General features: G+C 62.5%; 3 protein-coding genes across 4 annotated transcripts; all 3 read left to right on the top strand.

Moving 5' to 3' along the window:
- Positions 1-119: 119 nt before the first annotated feature.
- FAM193B (family with sequence similarity 193 member B) lies at positions 120-7,965 on the top strand. Of its 2 annotated transcripts, XM_039559870.1 has the most exons (10): positions 124-488; positions 1,753-1,992; positions 2,656-2,878; positions 3,061-3,270; positions 3,544-3,958; positions 4,927-5,122; positions 5,504-5,740; positions 6,256-7,264; positions 7,374-7,449; positions 7,595-7,965. In XM_039559870.1, exons 1-10 carry the CDS (start codon positions 159-161, stop codon positions 7,689-7,691), a joined length of 3,033 nt encoding a protein of 1,010 aa, XP_039415804.1. In that variant the 5' UTR covers positions 124-158; the 3' UTR covers positions 7,692-7,965. The 2 variants fall into 2 exon arrangements, with proteins under 2 accessions (XP_039415805.1, XP_039415804.1); XM_039559871.1 differs by lacking the exon at positions 3,061-3,270 and having other exon boundaries at positions 120-488.
- A 151-nt stretch (positions 7,966-8,116) lies between these two features.
- DDX41 (DEAD-box helicase 41) lies at positions 8,117-14,211 on the top strand. The gene is made up of 17 exons (XM_039559886.1): positions 8,117-8,201; positions 8,287-8,385; positions 8,477-8,636; positions 8,717-8,791; positions 9,128-9,188; positions 9,884-10,020; positions 10,171-10,243; positions 10,415-10,568; positions 10,664-10,800; positions 10,973-11,135; positions 11,224-11,355; positions 11,534-11,605; positions 11,842-11,938; positions 12,239-12,388; positions 12,520-12,591; positions 12,728-12,838; positions 13,037-14,211. Exons 1-17 carry the CDS (start codon positions 8,178-8,180, stop codon positions 13,171-13,173), a joined length of 1,854 nt encoding a protein of 617 aa, XP_039415820.1. The 5' UTR covers positions 8,117-8,177; the 3' UTR covers positions 13,174-14,211.
- DOK3 (docking protein 3) lies at positions 13,838-16,862 on the top strand. The gene is made up of 5 exons (XM_039559889.1): positions 13,838-13,926; positions 15,256-15,549; positions 15,668-15,761; positions 15,847-16,019; positions 16,101-16,862. Exons 1-5 carry the CDS (start codon positions 13,870-13,872, stop codon positions 16,815-16,817), a joined length of 1,335 nt encoding a protein of 444 aa, XP_039415823.1. The 5' UTR covers positions 13,838-13,869; the 3' UTR covers positions 16,818-16,862.
- The last annotated feature ends 94 nt before the right edge of the window (positions 16,863-16,956 follow it).

Here is a 16,956-nt window from a genome sequence, read left to right as displayed (position 1 = left end):
GGGGGTACGATCACGACCCACCCCCGATCTCGTTTGGGCACCGGCGCCTTTGGGACCCGCGGGAGCCTCGGGCGGCGGGGGCGGGCTCGGGACTCGAACTCGCTGCGCTGCCGCCACTCCCCCTGTCCGCCAGGGGGCGGGCTCTGCCCTCTCGCAAGATGGCGGCGGCGGCTTCACCTCACCGAGCGTTCCCCCCTCCCTCCCTCCCTCCTTCCCACGGGCAGGGGCCGGACGGGCCGCGCCGCCATATTGGCTGTTGTCCTGGCTGCGGCGGGCTCGCCATGACTCGCCGGCGGAACAAGGCGGCAACGGCGGCTACGGCGGCGGCAGCGGCGGCGGCAGGTGGCTCCGGGCCTCGCCGTGACAGGGTGGCGGGTCCCGACGTCGGGCCTCCCCCGCCGCCACCACCACCACCGGAACCGCCCGCCCCGCCTGAGGTGGCGGCGGCGGCGGGCAGCGGCGGGGAGTCGGGCAGAGGCAGCGCGCAGGTACCGGGGTAGCGCTGCGGAGGGCACGGGGCTGGCTCCGAGCGGGGTTCAGCCTGGGCGGGGTGGGGCCCTGTCCCTTGTACCCCATCCCCCCCGGGCCCTGCCCCATCCCCGCGCCGACCCCCGACTCGGAGCATCCCTGCGGATGGGGCTCGGAGCGTTCCCACAGCGCTCCGCGGGAGGGCCCAGCCCTGCCACAGCCCTGCCACAGCCCTGCCACTGGGCGATGGCAGGTGGCTCCAGCATCCTCATTCAGCGCGCGTCTGGCTGCCTGACATCCCTGCTGGACACACCTGGCTGCCTCCACCTGCTCCGGGTTGTGGGCAGGGAGCCGGGGGTGGGCGCCGGCTGTGGATGTGCTGGGTGGATTGGGGACAGCCGTGGTGTCACCAGCCGTGGTGTCACCCGCTGTGGTGGCTGTGTCATCTGGGACACGGGGTGGCCTGGCTGCCCCCCCCCTCGCCGTGGGTGGGCAGAGGGGCTGTGCCCCCACTCTGCTCTCCTTGGCCTCTGACCTTTGCTTCACCTTGAGCCTGCAGACGCCATCTGTTTGGCAGCAGTGGTTCAATGCACGGCTCATTGTGGCAGGGCCCCGCTGCGCCGGCAGACAATGGGGGCCCCCTCGCCCGCGCCACGCCGGGCTCGTCACGGCTGTCAGGGCTCCAACGAGCCCGAGGGATGCAGCCCAGCTCCTGCAGGGAAGCTCCAACCTGGCTGTGCCTGTGCGGGGAGAGCATGAGGCAGCACAGGGGGCTGCACCCCACCCTGGTGCATCGGCGCCGCTGGCTGTGCAGAACAAAGAGGCGGGAGAGAGGGCTTGGGGCTCTTGGGTGACACGATGGGGGCATCTGTGATGGGTGAGGAGGGAGAGCTGAGGCTGCCATACCCACTCTTAATATCCCTGTGTGGGATTTCTGTGGGTTTTGCTTTGCCATGCAAGTTCCGTCAGTCTCACTCTACCAGAGGTGATGGTGGGAGTTGCTGGTGGCTTCTCAGCCTTGGTTGGTGGCAGGGCTGGCTCTTTGGCATGCTGTGATCTTCCAAGAAGTCCAAAACACTCCCAGCTGGCACATGGCAGGTTGGCAGCAGCTGGGCAGCCTGAGGCTGCTCTGCTCCAGTGGGAGAAGGTGCAGTGCCACATACAGCCTACAAGAATTTCCCTGGTTTGGTGTCAGCGTCCTGAGGTCTCCTTCACTGCCTCATCTGCCCCACATCTGTGCCGGATCACACCTGGGTGACTCACGGTCTGTGTGTCCTTCCTCAGGTGCTGCCCACCGCCAACCAGTCTGTGCAGACATGCTGCCTGCTCTGTCACCGGGAGCGCAAGGACTGGGGAGGGCCGTCCCACAATGGGCTGGTTTCCCCAGGCGAGAGGCTGCCACCGGACTTCGTGCCAACGCTCGTGCAGAACCTCCTGGGAGAAATGCCACTGTGGATCTGCCAGAGCTGCCGGAAGAGCGTGGAGGAGGAAGAGCGACGGGCGGTGCAGGAGCAGGCCCTGGCGGTACGCGGTTACGGAGCTGGGGTTGGAAAGCCAGGGCTGTAGCTGTGGGAACGTGGCACTGACCGCCCTGTGGCACTGACCGGGTGTGTGGGTCCCATCCTCACTCTGAGCTGAGTGTACCAGACATCCCAGCCTCCACTTCCCTGCCCAGGGCTGCCTCTGGCTCAGCAGGGACAGGCCCTGTTGGGGCAGTGTGTGGTGCTGTGGAGGCTCATCCAGCAGCCTGCCGTGGCTTGGAGCTGCTGGGCTGGCAAGGCTGACAGTGCCACTGCTTTCCTGCCAGCCCTGCTCCACTGTGTGTTGTGCCGCGTCCCCCGGCCCCAGGGCTGCTCCCTTCGTGACGCAGAGAGAGGCAGTGGCTGCCAGGGCAAGTGCCTGCCTGTGCATGGAGCTTGGGTAGGGGAGCTGGCTCCTGCCTGGCTTTTTTTAACCCTGCCCTGGTGTGAGGGAGACCAGCACAGGCATGTGGTCCTTGGCATGGCCCAGCCTGTGTGAGCCAGGCTGTGTTGGTGCTGGATGGAGGGGGTGTTTGTCACTCCCTAGACAGTGACAGAAGTGGTTCTTATGAGCTGAGCCTCTACTGCAGTGGAGGGAGTCTTGGTGCTGACGCCGTGGGGCCAAGGGTGTCCCCTCAGCCACTTCACTCTGTGTTTCCTTTGATAGGTCTCATTATCCCACACATCCTGCAAGTCGCAGTCTTGTGGGGGTGGCTCACACTCCTCTTCCTCCTCCTCCTCGTCTTCTTCCTCCTCGTGCCACGGGAACTCAGGGGACTGGGACCCCAGCTCGTTTTTGTCTGCTCACAAGCTCTCGGGCCTCTGGAACTCGCAGCACACCAACGGGACTGCACAGGGCAGCCCCCTTGGGACCCCCCCAGCTGCACTAGGTGAGTTGAAGTTGGCTGTGAGGTTGAGCAGAGCTTTCTGCCCAGTTCTTGGCTTAGGTGGTTTCCTTGTGGGCAAGGGTGGGCAGGCTGAGCCTCTGAATCTCAGTACCAGCAGCATATCGGGCCCCTTTGAAAAAGGCAGATGGTGCTGGGATTCAGCCCCAGCTCCGCTTTCCTTCCAGGCGACAAGCACCCCGGCCTCACTCTGTCTCCGGAGTGTGCCAGCCAGGTGTCGGCCATGGCGCCGGGGCTGAAGGCCTGTCCCTACAGCCACACGGCCTCTGCCACCTCCAGCAACGCCACCCCGGGCTCGCCTCTGCCTACCTCACTCGACTTCTGCAAGACGCTGCCGAAGCAGTTCAAAAGCTTGTGCCGGAGGGCCACCCCGCCAGGTGCGTGCCCAGGGACAGCACCAGCCACAGCCTCTCGGCCTGCTGCTCTAAAGCCTTTCCCCTTGCCCTGCTCTCCATGGGGCAGGGCTGGATCCTGTGGGGGAGGCACACTGACCCTGAGGCCCTGTGTGAGCAGGGATGGCTTCTATCCCAAGCACTCTGACTTCTGGGAAGAGAAACAGCTTGTGCCAAGGTGGTGGGTGGCTCTGAGCATGGCCCTGGTCCGTGCAGCACAGCCAGTGTCTGACTGTCTCTGCTCCTGCCCCTCTGCAGGTGAGGCCTTCCACTCCTCAGAGCATCATCAGCACTCCGACCTCACTGCTCCTCCCAACAGTCCCACCGGCCTCCCCTCCCAGCCACCAGCGCTGATCCCTTCCAAGCAGACACCTCCCCATCCGGGGCCCTTCGGCTCCGCACCGCACATCCCGCTGGGCACCTCCTCACAGGCCGCGCTCTTCCCTGCTCCCAGCGCGCAGGCGGCAGCCCCAAAGCCGGTGTCTGAGTCTCCTCCAGCCGGTGCGGCCTCACACAGCCCGGGGCCATGCAAGAGCCCTCACTTGCCCCCTGCCAACGTGCCGCTGCTGAAGATGCCGCCGCCACTGTCAGGCTGTGCTCATCCCTGCAATGGGCACTGCAGCACTTCACTCATCCCTCCTCCCGCCTCCCTCCAGCTGCCCAGCACCAACAGGTGAGTAGAGGAGCCCTGCCTGCTTCCAGCCTCTCCTTGCAGGGCCACATGCCTTTTCTCCCATCCCTGCCCATGGATGATGCACTTTTTCCTGTGGAGGAACTGGCCATCCTGGCGTGGTGGTGCAGGAAGCTGATGTCTTTGTGGGCCAGTTCCACTGCTGCAGACCCCTGGTCTCCGAGGGTCAAGCTCTGTCTCTCCCAGCGTGTATTCTCCCTGCGGTTGTCCTTTGGTTTTGTGGTGCAGAAGAGGCTGTGCTTGCTCCTCCTCCAGCTAAAAGACCCAAAGGAACAGCCTGGTTAATGTGCTGTTGGCCAACAGGACCTATGTCAGTGAGACCTGTCAGGCAGCTGTGGCACTGAGCAGAGGTCCTCGAGAAGATGAAGCCTGTAGACTTGTTCTGCTCACCTGCTCCCCCGGCCCTCTCTGGGCTGCCCATGCCATGGAAGAGAGCACACTGGTTCCTCTCTGCTCATTAGCTCTCCCTGTGGAGAGCCAGTTGTGTCCCGAGCTGGATCTTGAGGAATGACGCTGTGGGCTATGCCCTGGCCTCCCTGTCTCTGAGCTGGGTAGCCTGTGCCCGTGTGAGCTGGGCCTGCCTGCACGTGGGGATGTCTGGCAGCTGCACACAGTCCCAGTGTTCCTCACCTGTGCCACCTGCCACCCTCAGTGAGTACCACACCCTGCCCTGTTCCCAGCCCAGAGCCTGGCAGGATGCTGCTCGCTGGGGCTCTGCTGCACCAGTCTCCTACTGGCCAGAGGCCCTGAGGGCTGGGAGCGACAGATGTCTGCTGCCATGGGCTCCTCGGGCATCTTCCCCAGAGGAGGAGAATGCAGGGGAGGGGGTTTGTCCTGCAAATCCTTCTGCTTGGGCACACGGGAGGGCTGTTCCTACATGCACAGCATGGGGCAGTTTCTGAGATCCCCTGGCACCTGCTCACCTCTTGCCCTTCTCCCCGTCTCCTCAGGGACCCCTCTTGCAAAGGGCACAAATTCCCAAACGGTACCAGCTGCCACCCACCACAGCCCTGCGAAGCAGACGAGGGACTCGGGGAGGATGAGGACAGCAGCTCAGAGCGCAGTTCCTGCACCTCCTCCTCCACCAACCAGAAAGACGGGAAGTTCTGCGACTGCTGCTACTGTGAGTTCTTCGGCCACAACGCGGTGAGTGAGGGGCTGGTCTGCAGCCACCCCCGGTCCTCGCGCTGCACGGGGAGACATCACTCGGTCCCTATGCTCAGAGTGCGGAGGTGGGCAGGTCTGGCCACGGCTGTTTCCTGCAGGCACACACATCCCCTGCTCCCTTTCTACTCTGCTTCATCAGCCTGCTGGTCCCTTGCTCCCAACTCGCAGCCACCTGCCCAGCCCCAGGGCTTGGAGCAGCCGGCCAAGCCCTGTGGCTTCATGGTAGAAGAGCTCAGTAGGGCTGTGCTGACTTGTCTTCCTGAGACTGTGGGGAAGGGAGTGGCTGGAAGGTCACAGGGGGCTGGGGCTGCCTGCCCCTGATGCTGACTGTGCCTGGCTGACAGCACTCACCTTCCTCAGCCCCCGGCTGCTCCCACAAGCCGCAACTACGCTGAGATCCGAGAGAAGTTGCGTTCTCGCCTCACCAAGAGGAAAGAGGAGCTGCCACAGAAACTAGGGCACAGCAGCAGCTCAGGGGAGCCTGCTGTGGACCACCGCAATGTGGACGAGCTGCTGGACTACATCAACAGCACAGAGCCCAAGCCCTTGAACAGTGCCAAGGCAGCCAAGCGGGCACGGCACAAGCAGAAGAAGAAGGTAAGGCTGGGCAGGGGCTGGGACTGTGGGAGGAGGGCAGAGCAGGGTTGTGCTGCTGTCAGGGCTTTTCGTCCTCTCTCTTGCATCCATTTGGGTTCTTGAATTCTTGTATTGCTCTTGCCCAAGGTGGCAGCAGTGCCTGGCCCTATGTAGGACTCCCCCTGCCTCTGTTCCTGCAGAGGGTTGCCCAGCCCTCCTGGGTGCTTTGGGCTGCACCGTCCTGTCTGCTCCATGCCACATCTCTAACACCATGCATCTCTGGTAGGGAAGAGGCAGTGCTATGATGGCTCTTTCTGGTGCTTGGTGCCCAGAGCAGTGTTGGGTGTGCAGTGTCCAGCTGTTGCAGTGCCCATGGGGGACATGTGACAGTTCAGGGGCTGTGGAAGACGTGGGGTGGCTGTGCTGAGCAGCCGCCCTTGGGTTTGCTGTCAGGCAGAGCTGGAACAAAGCTCTGTGTCCTGCACGCGTGGTTCTGTGGCCCAGTCCAGATGATCCTCATGGCACCTGTGTTGCAGGAGAAGGAGAAAGCCCAGCAGGAGGCAGAGGCCCAGAAGCGGGCAGAGCGTGCCCCTGCAGCCAGCCAGGCCAGGGAGCCGGCCGAGGAGAAGCTGCTGGAGTGGCCAGAGTTGGAGCTGGAGCGGGTGAACAGCTTCCTCAGCAGCCGGCTGCAGGAGATCAAGAACACCATCAAGGACTCCATCCGGGCCAGTTTCAGCGTGTACGACCTCAACCTGGATGTCAATGACTTCCCCAAGAAGGCAGCTGTCCTGGAGCAGAAGAACCTGCTCTCCAACCTCAATGGGTCTTCTGACCTGCAGGACATAGACCTAGCGCTGGCCCCGCTCAGCCTGGGCCCTGCCAAGAGCCACACGCTGCTGCGGGGCGAAGCGGGCCCCCGATGGGGCGAGGGGCCTGGGGATCCCCCGCCAGCCCCACCAGCCGAGAACGGCGTGGTGAAACGCCTCAGCGCCGTGCCCAGCCTGTCCCGCATGATCTGGGTGCAGTCCAAGGCTGCGGACTCTGGTGCAGATGGCAGCGGGCTGAGCCCGGAGCCCAAGGAGGGACCGCAGCCCAAGGGGCCGGAGCCGCCAGAGTCGCTGCCCACGGGGAGCCGGCAGCGGAAGAACAAGCGGCAGAATGGGCAGGCGAAGAAAGGGGAGGGCAGCACGGCCGTGCCTGGCGGCCAGGCCCGGATGGAGAGCCCTGGTGTGAAGGGGCAGGTGCTGGGAACCAAGCACCCTTCCAAGGCCAGTGCCCCGGAGCCACAGCGGGCGAGCGGCTGTGCCGAGCCCGGGGAGAGCAGCAAGGGGCAGCCTTGGGGCTGCAGCAGCACTGCCAGGGCAGAGAAGGAGAGAACCAGTGAGTGGAAAGGCCGGAGGGGAGAGGGCAAAGCGGAGCTGCCAGAGCTGGCGCAGCAGCAGCCACCTGCCCTGGCCACCCACCTTGCCCTGGGGGGCTCCCCACAGCCCAAGGGCAAGAGCAGGAAGAGCCGAAACAAGGTGGAGAAATCCAATACCTCGATTGGTGAGTGCTGGGAGCATCACTCTGTGCTGCCATCCTCGCGGTGGTCCTTTGCCCAGCTGGCAGCCCCCTGCCCACCCTGCAGCGCTGACCCTCTGCTCTGCTTCCCCAGATGATGTGTTCCTGCCCAAGGACCTGGATGGGGCAGAGATGGACGAGACTGACAGAGAAGTGGAGTATTTCAAGAGGTGAGGGAGGAACCCTGGGGGGGCTGAGCTCTGCCGGTGGGGCTGGAGGCATGAAGGGGCTGAGAGCTGACTGGGCCTGGGGTCACAGAGGGGCTGGGGGTCCCAGGGGGCTGGGAACTGACCGGGGCTGTCCTCTCCCTGTCAGGTTCTGCCTGGACTCGGCCAAGCAGACGCGGCAGAAGGTGGCCGTGAACTGGACCAACTTCACCCTGAAGAAAACCACTTCCAGTGCAGCCCAGTGAGGTGCGGAGGGGCCACCCCCACCCACCCACGGCCGCTCGCCTCTCCTCACTGTGCCCCCCGCCTCACCTCGGTGGGGTCCCCTCCTTCGCGGGGGGCCCCGGTGCTCTTCTGCCCCGCGGGGACCCCCGGGGCTCCCTCCATCCTCCTGCCCCTCCCCGCGGGGTGATCCCGGCCGTCCCGACCCCCTTTCCGCGGGCACGCGGCTCCCCGTGCCGTGGGGAAGGACCGTGCTGGACCCAATAAAGAACTTTTTAATTTTTTATTTTATTTAAACCCCGCTGTCTGCTGCTTTCTGCCGCGCCGAGGAGGTCGGGGGGCGGGAGGGGTGGGGGGGGAATGCAGAACGCATTCTGCGCAAATTTGAGCGCCGCGGGGATCCGTCGGGCCGGGACGCAGCTCCCGCCTGGTGGTGCGTTCTGCGCGTTGCTAGGCGATGGCCCTGTCCGTGGTGACGTCACTTCCTATAGCTCTTCCGGGTAGGAGTCATGGAGGCCGCGGCGGAGCGGAAGGTGGGAACGGCCCCGGCCCCCGGTACCGCCCGCTCTGCGCTCCCGGTGCCGCCCCGGGCTCCCCTCACCGCGTATCTCCCCACAGAGGCAGCGCGAGGAGCCGGTGGACACGTCCGACCTGTCCGGAGAGGATGACGACGACTACGTGCCCTACGTGCCCGTCAAGCAGCGCAAGCAGCAGATGGTAATGGGGTAACGGGGGCTGCCCGGGGAGGGCTCCGAGCGGCCCTCCCGCCACGAGGCCGCTCACTCCGCCTCGACCCGCGTTCTTCCAGCTGCAGAAGCTGCTGCAGATGCGGCGGAAGGTAGTGTCGGAGGAGGAGCAGCGGGACAGCGGGAGCGAGCAGCGCGGGGACGAGGATGACATCCCGCTGGGGCCCCAGTCCAACATCAGTCTGCTGGACCAGCACCAGCACCTCAAAGAGAAGGCGGAAGGTAAGGGAGGAGCTGGTGGGGGCACTGTGTGACTTTCAGGGGACAACAAACCCTGTCACTGCTTCTTGGCTCTCCCCCAGCTCGGAAGGAGTCAGCCAAGGAGAAGCAGCTGAAGGAGGAAGAGAAGATCCTGGAGAGTGTGGCAGAGGGCCGAGGTGAGTGGGAGGTCTGTGTCTCAGATCTGTCTCCAGAGCTCCCAGGGCAGCTGGAGAGCTGTTCTCTGCCTTTGGAATGCTCCTACTCAGGGGTGGGACTGGAGGTGACAGTAGGTCCCCTCAGTTGGCACTGTCTGGCTTAGCTGGGACATGTCTGTGACAGGGCTCTGGGCACAGCAGCACTTGGTGTTCCGGTGCCAGAGAGGCTGCCAGTGCTGCTGCTTCTCCTCTTCTGTCTCTGGACATGGTCTCCCAAACCATTTGCCCAAGTAGCTCTCAGTGAGGTTGATGTGGATGTGGAGAGTTTGCTCTGACGCATCATCTTTGTTCCTGCAGCTCTGATGTCAGTGAAGGAGATGGCCAAGGGCATCACCTACGACGACCCGATCAAAACCAGGTAAGTTTCACAGCACAGCTCAGAAGCTGTCCTTCTGAAAACAGCACTTCATCCTGGCTGAAGGGAGCTAAAAGCCACAGAGTCTTGCAGGAGCAGTGTGGCTCTGCAGCCTCTTGCCTGAGTGACTGTCTTTGTGTCATTATGTGTAAAATCAAAGGCTGTTGAGTCACTTTGGATGTTGTTTTATATACAGTAAGGCTTGATAAAGCACATTTATGTTAGACTAGAAGGCTGGAGGGTGGATCTTCAGGTCTGGGAGGTCACTAAGCCAGAGGAAGAGACTGGAGGAATCTTTGGAGCCAGTGCTGCTCGAGGCAGCATTGTCAAGGTGGTGATTGATCAAAGATGGGGCTCAATGATTTCAGAGGTCTTTTCTGACCTCAGTGATTCTGAGGCAGGATCAGGGAGGCGATTGAGGTGTGTCCAAACATTTTTGGCATTTTCCACCCACCATCCATAGGCTGTTCTTAGCTGTTAGCTTAGCACTTTTCACTGAGGTTTTGGGGAAGGGTTTAATGCATAGAACTGGCTCAGATCTCCTACGCTCACTCCACAGAGCCCCTTGGGGTTACCTGTTTTACCTGGGGGGGTATTGGAGCCTAACAGGGCGTTCCCTTGAATTCCTCCATGGGAGCTGCTGGTTCTGGAGCCCTGGCCTCATTCTGCACCGTGACCTGTTTCTGTTGCTTTCACAGCTGGAGAGCCCCTCGCTACATTCTGGGCATGTCAGAGGCGCGGCACGACCGCGTGCGCAAGAAGTACCACATCCTGGTGGAGGGGGAGGGCATCCCTCCCCCCATCAAGAGCTTCAAGGAGATGAAGTTCCCAGCAGGTAGGCCGGGAGAGGAGATCCCACCTTTTTCCTGACTGTTTGCCTGAGGGGTATTTGTCACTGGTGGGAGAGCTGCTGCTGGGATCTGAGTGGGAGAAGAGAGGGAATAGTTCAGGTCACAAACATGCATTGTTCCTTGTTCTCTGACAGCTATCCTGAGAGGCCTGAAGAAAAAAGGAATCCAGCAGCCAACACCCATACAGATCCAAGGCATCCCCACAATGTGAGTGCTCTGTCCCCATCCCAGAGTACAGAGCAGTTGCTCCCACGGCCCACTCAGTGGTGTGGACCAGATGCTTTTCCCTGGTGACAGATCCCTGTCACCTTGCTCAGCCCTGGAGGTTTGAGCTGTTCCATGATGTCCCTTCTCCCATCGGCCCCGTTTCCCTGGCAGCCTCTCAGGAAGGGATATGATTGGCATCGCATTCACTGGCTCTGGGAAGACCTTGGTGTTCACCCTCCCGGTGATCATGTTCTGCCTGGAGCAGGAGAAGAGGCTGCCATTCTCCAAGCGAGAGGGACCCTATGGACTTATCATCTGTCCCTCGGTGAGTGTCGGGAGGAGGCTGTGAGTGACTTGCAGTGGCAGTCCTAAATTCTGCCTGCACAGAGATGCAGGAATGAGCTGGGTTTGTTTCCGTAGCGGGAGCTGGCCCGGCAGACCCACGGCATCCTGGAGTACTACTGTCGTCTGCTGCAGGAGGATGGGCTGCCCTCACTGCGCTGTGCCCTCTGCATCGGGGGCATGTCTGTCAAGGAGCAGATGGAGACCATCAAACAGTAAGACCTGGGGGAGTCCATGGGGCTTGAGGTGCTCTGTTTTCTGGCAGGGGGCTATGAGGTGACATCCTGGCTTCAGGACAGCGTGGGGGTGAAGGTGATGTGCCAGGGAGGTGTCCTGCATGGGGCAGGAATCCCGAGGGCCTGACTGCGGCCTCCTCTCATCCCACAGTGGGGTACACATGATGGTGGCAACCCCTGGGCGCTTGATGGACCTGCTGCAGAAGAAGATGGTGAGCCTGGACATCTGCCGGTACCTGGCGTTGGATGAGGCTGACAGGATGATTGATATGGGCTTTGAGGGGGACATCCGTACCATCTTCTCCTACTTCAAGGTACTGAACTGCCAGGATAAGAGCTACCTGAAGCTCAATCCTGCACATGCCAGGTTGGGTGAGTGCTAAAGGGTTCTTCCCTGTGCAGGGCCAGCGGCAAACCCTCCTCTTCAGTGCCACAATGCCCAAGAAGATCCAGAATTTTGCCAAGAGTGCCCTGGTGAAGCCCATCACCATTAATGTTGGGCGAGCGGGTGCTGCCAGCTTGGATGTTGTGCAGGTGAGGTGTTTGGCTGCTCCCTTGTGCCTGTGTGGGAGGCTAGAAGAGTTCATGAGGGCACTTAATATCTCACTCTGCCAGGGAGCTGGGGTTTGTGGTCCTCCTTCCCAGCTGGCTAACGGATACCAAGCAGTGGCAGTTCCTCTGCTGCCTGACCCATCCCTCTGCTTGTTCCTAGGAGGTGGAGTATGTGAAAGAGGAGGCCAAGATGGTGTACCTGCTGGAGTGCCTGCAGAAGACCCCTCCACCCGTGAGTATGCTGGGGACAATGTGGTCACACTGGGGCAGGGGGGGAGCTGGCGGGGGGACCCCCTTTGTGGGGTGGGCGTGTGGCTGAGCCATGCTCCATGTATGAGCAGGTCCTGGGACCAGCAGCGCTGTGTGCCCTGCTCAGCAAGAGGGAATGGGCTTCCCCAGGGGGCTGTGCTGGTGCCAGCAGTGCCAGCGTGCAGGAGGGGCTCTGATACGATGCCTGTGTTGCTGCAGGTGCTGATCTTCGCAGAGAAGAAGGCAGATGTCGATGCGATCCACGAGTACCTGCTGCTCAAGGGCGTGGAAGCTGTGGCCATCCATGGAGGGAAAGGTCAGTGCGGGTCCCAGGGAGGCCTGGGCTGTGGTGTGACCCCAGGAATGTTTGTGGCCAGCATGGAGCAGTTCTTGATGGTGTGAGGAGGGGCTGTGGCAGTGTCAGGAGTGAGCTCCATGTTTTACATAGCAGGCATAAACACAGTGAAGGTCCCTATGGGATGTGGAGGCTCCTCTACTCCTTCATTGGGAGAAAGGCTGCCTGAGGAGGCGATGCTTGACTCTGAGGCCATAGTGGTTGCTGCAGTAGGTAGGGCTGGGAGCTCTGCCCTCGCTGATCTCTGCTGGGCCTTTGTAGATCAGGAAGAACGGACAAAAGCCATTGAGGCCTTCCGGGATGGGAAGAAGGATGTCCTGGTTGCCACTGATGTTGCTTCCAAGGGCCTGGACTTCCCAGCCATCCAGCACGTCATCAACTACGACATGCCAGAGGAGATTGAGAACTATGGTAGGCACTGGGCCTTGTGGGAGGGGTCTAGAGGCCAGCAAGGCTCTGTGCTTGTCTGTGCAGTGCCTTGGGGCAGGGATGGTCTGTCACACTGCGCTCACCGGGGCCTGATCCTGTCACTGTCTCCACAGTTCACCGCATTGGGCGTACAGGCCGCTCGGGCAACACTGGCATTGCCACCACCTTCATCAACAAGGCCTGTGGTGAGGAACAGCACAGGGCTGGGGGCTGGAGGAGGCAGCTGGGCAGTGGCAAGGAGGTGTTCTGAGCAAGCAGGATGGCTGATGGAGGGGAGATGGTGGTGCTGGGCTTTGCCTGATCTATGTCTCTGCCCCCCAGATGAGTCAGTGCTGATGGACCTGAAGGCTCTGCTCCTGGAGGCGAAGCAGAAGGTGCCACCTGTGCTCCAGGTGCTGCACTGTGGGGATGAGACCATGCTGGACATCAGAGGTGAGAGACCCCAGGCTGACACAGGGACCCCTGCGGGACTGCTGCAAGCCCTGGGCTCCAGATGGGAACCCAACTCCCAGTGCGGCAGCATTGGGGAGACAGTGGTGTAGGGTGGGGGCTGCTGTCCTGGGGTGGCACTGTGCTGTCCTGACATGGCACTGTGCTGTCTTGGCCCTGACCCCATCCCTCCTGTTGCAGGTGAGCGGGGCTGCGCCTTCTGCGGCGGCCTGGGCCATCGCATCACCAACTGCCCCAAGCTGGAGGCGATGCAGACCAAGCAAGTCAGCAACATCGGCCGCAAGGACTACCTGGCCCACAGCTCTATGGACTTCTAGCCCGGAGAGTGTGCTGCCCCACATTCCCCCTGGATGGGCCAAGAGCCTGGCTTGCACTACTGTGGCCCCTTTTCCAGACTTTTGGTCACTGGGACTGTTGCCAGCTCAGCCTGATGAAGTTCCTGCCCCGGAAGGAAATGTATGGAGCTGTGCTGCAACAGCCTGTTACATCAGCGGTGTGTTGGGCAAGCAGGTAGCGGTGCCTCAGGGCAAGAGAAAGCCCCAGGTGGGGTGACTAGCCTGGCCAGCTGCCTGCTGCCCCTGCCAGCCCCCTGCAGTGGTGAGGTCACGGTCTTGTGTTGCTCCTCACAGATCCACACAGTTTCTATGGGTCCATCTCCCTCACCTGGATTTGTGCATCCTCAGTGGGTGACTGTTCCCATCTCCCCAGACATGCTGGGATGCAGCCAGGGCGAGGTGGAGTGTGCCATGCTCATGTCAGGCGCTCCCCGAGGTGCTTCCTGTGCTCTGCCCCCGCGTTCTGCCCCACTGCCCTGCTGTGAGGGGGAGGGCGGGCACATGGACACCTCCTGTGGCCCTGCCTCTGCCCCCCATCCCACACCCCAAAAAGGGGAAGTCTCTCTAAGAAGGAAGTCTGCCCCATGCCTTTCCTTCGGCTGCAGCAGTCACATTTTCTCCACTGCGGGTGGCCCGAGTCCCTGATCCTTGCGCTGGCTGCCAGGGTGAACTGGGCCCATGGAGAGACCAGTGAAGGATGGGATCCTCTATGTGCAGCACTCCAAATTTGGAAAGGTAAAGGGTGGATTTGGGGCTGGTAGAGGGTTTGCCCTGATTTGTCATGATGCCGGGCCTGGGGCCAGGCCCTCAGCAGCCCGGGAATGGGGGACTGGAGACAGACCCTTTGGAACTGCCCTGGGGAGCCCTGGGCTCAGCAGACCCACAAGTGGGGCTCTCCCTGCGGTTGAGGGGGACTCATGTGTGCGGGCACCCACTCTGGCTCGCCCCCACGTGGGGTCCTTCTTGCTTGGTCACCGCGTGAGTCGCAATGGAAGAATAAACATGCGTTAATGTGGCGCAGCTCCAGCGTGTGTGTGTAGGAGCGGGGCCCTGGGGCAGCACGTGGGACGTGTCCCTGTGCCCTCCATCAGCCTGGCCCTGGGGGGGCCACCACCATCTGTGTGACACCCTCATGGCTTGGGCTGCTCCTCTGTGCCCTTGGAGGGGGCACTGAGTACCACAGCCCTCAGGGCAGGGTGTGGGTGAGATGCTGAGAGTACCCAGGGTCGAGCCGGCTCCAGGGAGCTGTCGGGTGTTGGTGAAGTAGGCCCTGCTGGCACATTGGTCATGCCATGGCAGGGCGGCCGTGTCCTGTGGGGGTCTCAGTGGATGTGTGGGACTGCAATCACTCTGACCTCCCTGCTGAACAAGAACCAAGCCCTGAAAGTGCAGCGGGCAGCCCTGTGTGTGAGGAGCCAGTGCCCTGCCATGGAGGAGGCAGGTGGGCTGGGGGCGGTGGGTATTTTGGGTGCTTGGCTGCATCTGGTTCCTGCAGGGTGGAGGCTCTGCTGCACTTTTGAGGTACATGGTGGCACGCGCCCCCGCTATCCCGTGACAGACTGGGAAGGTGCTGGTGCTGCAGAGGCTCCCCTGGGAGGAAGCAGGCTGCTCAGCAGATGTGAGGCTGCCAGCAGGAGCCTCAGCAGCTCAAAATGGCTTTAATTTGCATCAGGGTCTGTCCTGAGAACAGCTTGAGAGCTCAGCTGCAGGTCGGCAGGCCAGCACTTGCAGCAGGGAACAAAGAGCAGGACCTGGTGCTCAGGGTGCTGGGAGTGAGTGTGACTCACCCGGCAAGCCATGCCAAACCCGCTCGGGGCAAGGTCCCCCTCAACCCAGCTTTGGGGCTACCCTGCCCCACAGTTTGGGGGTGTGTGCTGGCCCCTGTTCTCTGTACCCTCCAACAGCATCTGGCAGGTGCAGGCCAGGACTCCCCTATGCCCCTTGTGCCCTGTATGGCTCTTCCCAAGCACTGCTGGCCCTGCGTGGAGAGCAGTGCTGGCAGATGCAGCAGGCAGCTCTTTGCTGACCTGTTTTTTCCGTGCCTTTGCCCTTCCCATGCATTAGAGATCCTGGAGGAAGATGCGAGCCCAGCTGTTCGCCGCCAGCCCCTCCGGCGTGGCCCGCATGGAGAAGTTTGATGTGCGGGACGATGGCACGATCCCGGAGAAGACGTCCCTGCAGCGGTGTGCCCGCCGGGTGATCCGCCTCTCTGACTGCGTCTCTGTGGGCCCGGCGGGCACGGAGAGCTGCCCCAAAGCCACCGCCGCCTTCTACCTCACCACCACGGAGAAGAGCTATGTACTGGCAGCTGAGCAGCGGGATGAATGGATCACCCAGCTCTGCCAGCTGGCCTTCCAGGTACCAAGGGGTCTGGCAGAGCCAAGAGCCCTACTTGGGTGAGCTAGCAAGCTCCAGGGCAGGCAGGGGGTTTGTGCTCCCCCCTGTCCCGGGTCATACTCACATTCCTTTGTTTCAGGGTGCAAAAGAGACAAGGCCGAGTAATGCCAGGACCCAGCCCAGCCCCGCTGTCCCCATGGAGGAGAACTCCCTCTACTCGTCCTGGCAGGACTGTACGTGCAGGGGTGGTGAATAGGGCTGGGGTGGGCTGCAGCTCAGTGCTGCAATGCTGACCCCTGGCTTGTTTGGCTCCCACAGTGACCGAATTCTTGGTGCTGGTGGTTCAGACAGACGCAGCCACCCGCTGTGGCCTGCACGGGCACTACCTACTCTCAGCCCTTCCCCAGAGCTTGACGCTGAAGGACCCCCAGTCCCGCCAGCCCCTGCTCACCTGGCCTTACCCCTTCCTTCGCAAGTTTGGCCAGGATCAGGTGAGTCCCCCACTCCCTTCTTGGGGCTGTTGCCTGCCCAGGGTGGCTGCCAGCTCCTCACCCTCCCCTCTGACCCTGCAGGCTGTCTTCTCCTTCGAGGCCGGCCGCCGCAGTGACTCCGGCGAGGGCACCTTCACCTTCAGCACCCCACGGGCCCCTGAGCTCTGCCGGGCTGTGGCTGCTGCCATCGCCTGTCAGCAGCAGGGCAAGGACACCCCAGACCCCAGACTTTTCTGTGTCTCAGACCCCCAGCTCTTTGCACAGGGCCTCGAGCCCCAGCCCTGGGGGCCTGGGAATGATGATCCCCAGCCCAGCCCAGCCTTAGAGGCGACACAGCCTGCCTCCCATCCCCCTGCCAACCTCCTCCGCTTCAGCCCACCAGAGCCAGAGGGCTCATGCCCCATTGTCTATGCCTCCATCGCCCGGGGCCAGCAGCCCCTCTTTGTGCCAGGGCAGCCAGGCTCTGGTGAGCCCTGGGCTGTGGGGAAGCCACTCCCTGAGCATCTCTACGAGAACATCTTCACTGCAGAACTACATCCAGCCAGGGCCCAGGAAGAGGAGGAGGAAGGGCAGTGGGAGCTGGGGTGCCGACAGGCCCCCGAGGGCCACAGCAGTGAGGGGGGGCCACTCTATGACAACCGGGCCGCCCTGACGCAGAACCCCCAGGCCGCGGGCTGGGGGCGTGGAGGGCAGGAGGTTCTATCGGGGCGCTCCGGGCACAAGCCTCACAGCACCCTTCGAGCCAAGCTGGTGCGGCTGCTGAGCCGGGAGAGCCCCGGAGCGCGGGACTGGGCTTGATGTCGCTGGTGCCGTTCGGTCAATAAAGGCCCTTCCCGGACTCGGCTCCGCCGCTGCTCTGGGGAGTGGGGGGGCGGGAGGGGCAGCTCACGCCTCCCCGCTAGGGGGCGCCGCCGTGCCCGCCCCGGCAGGCAGAGGC

This window comes from Corvus cornix, chromosome 13 (genome assembly GCF_000738735.6).
Source record: "Corvus cornix cornix isolate S_Up_H32 chromosome 13, ASM73873v5, whole genome shotgun sequence".
Classification (NCBI taxonomy): domain Eukaryota; kingdom Metazoa; phylum Chordata; class Aves; order Passeriformes; family Corvidae; genus Corvus; species Corvus cornix.
Note: the sequence above shows the minus strand (reverse complement) of the source record. Positions and strands in the feature narration are given on the sequence as shown.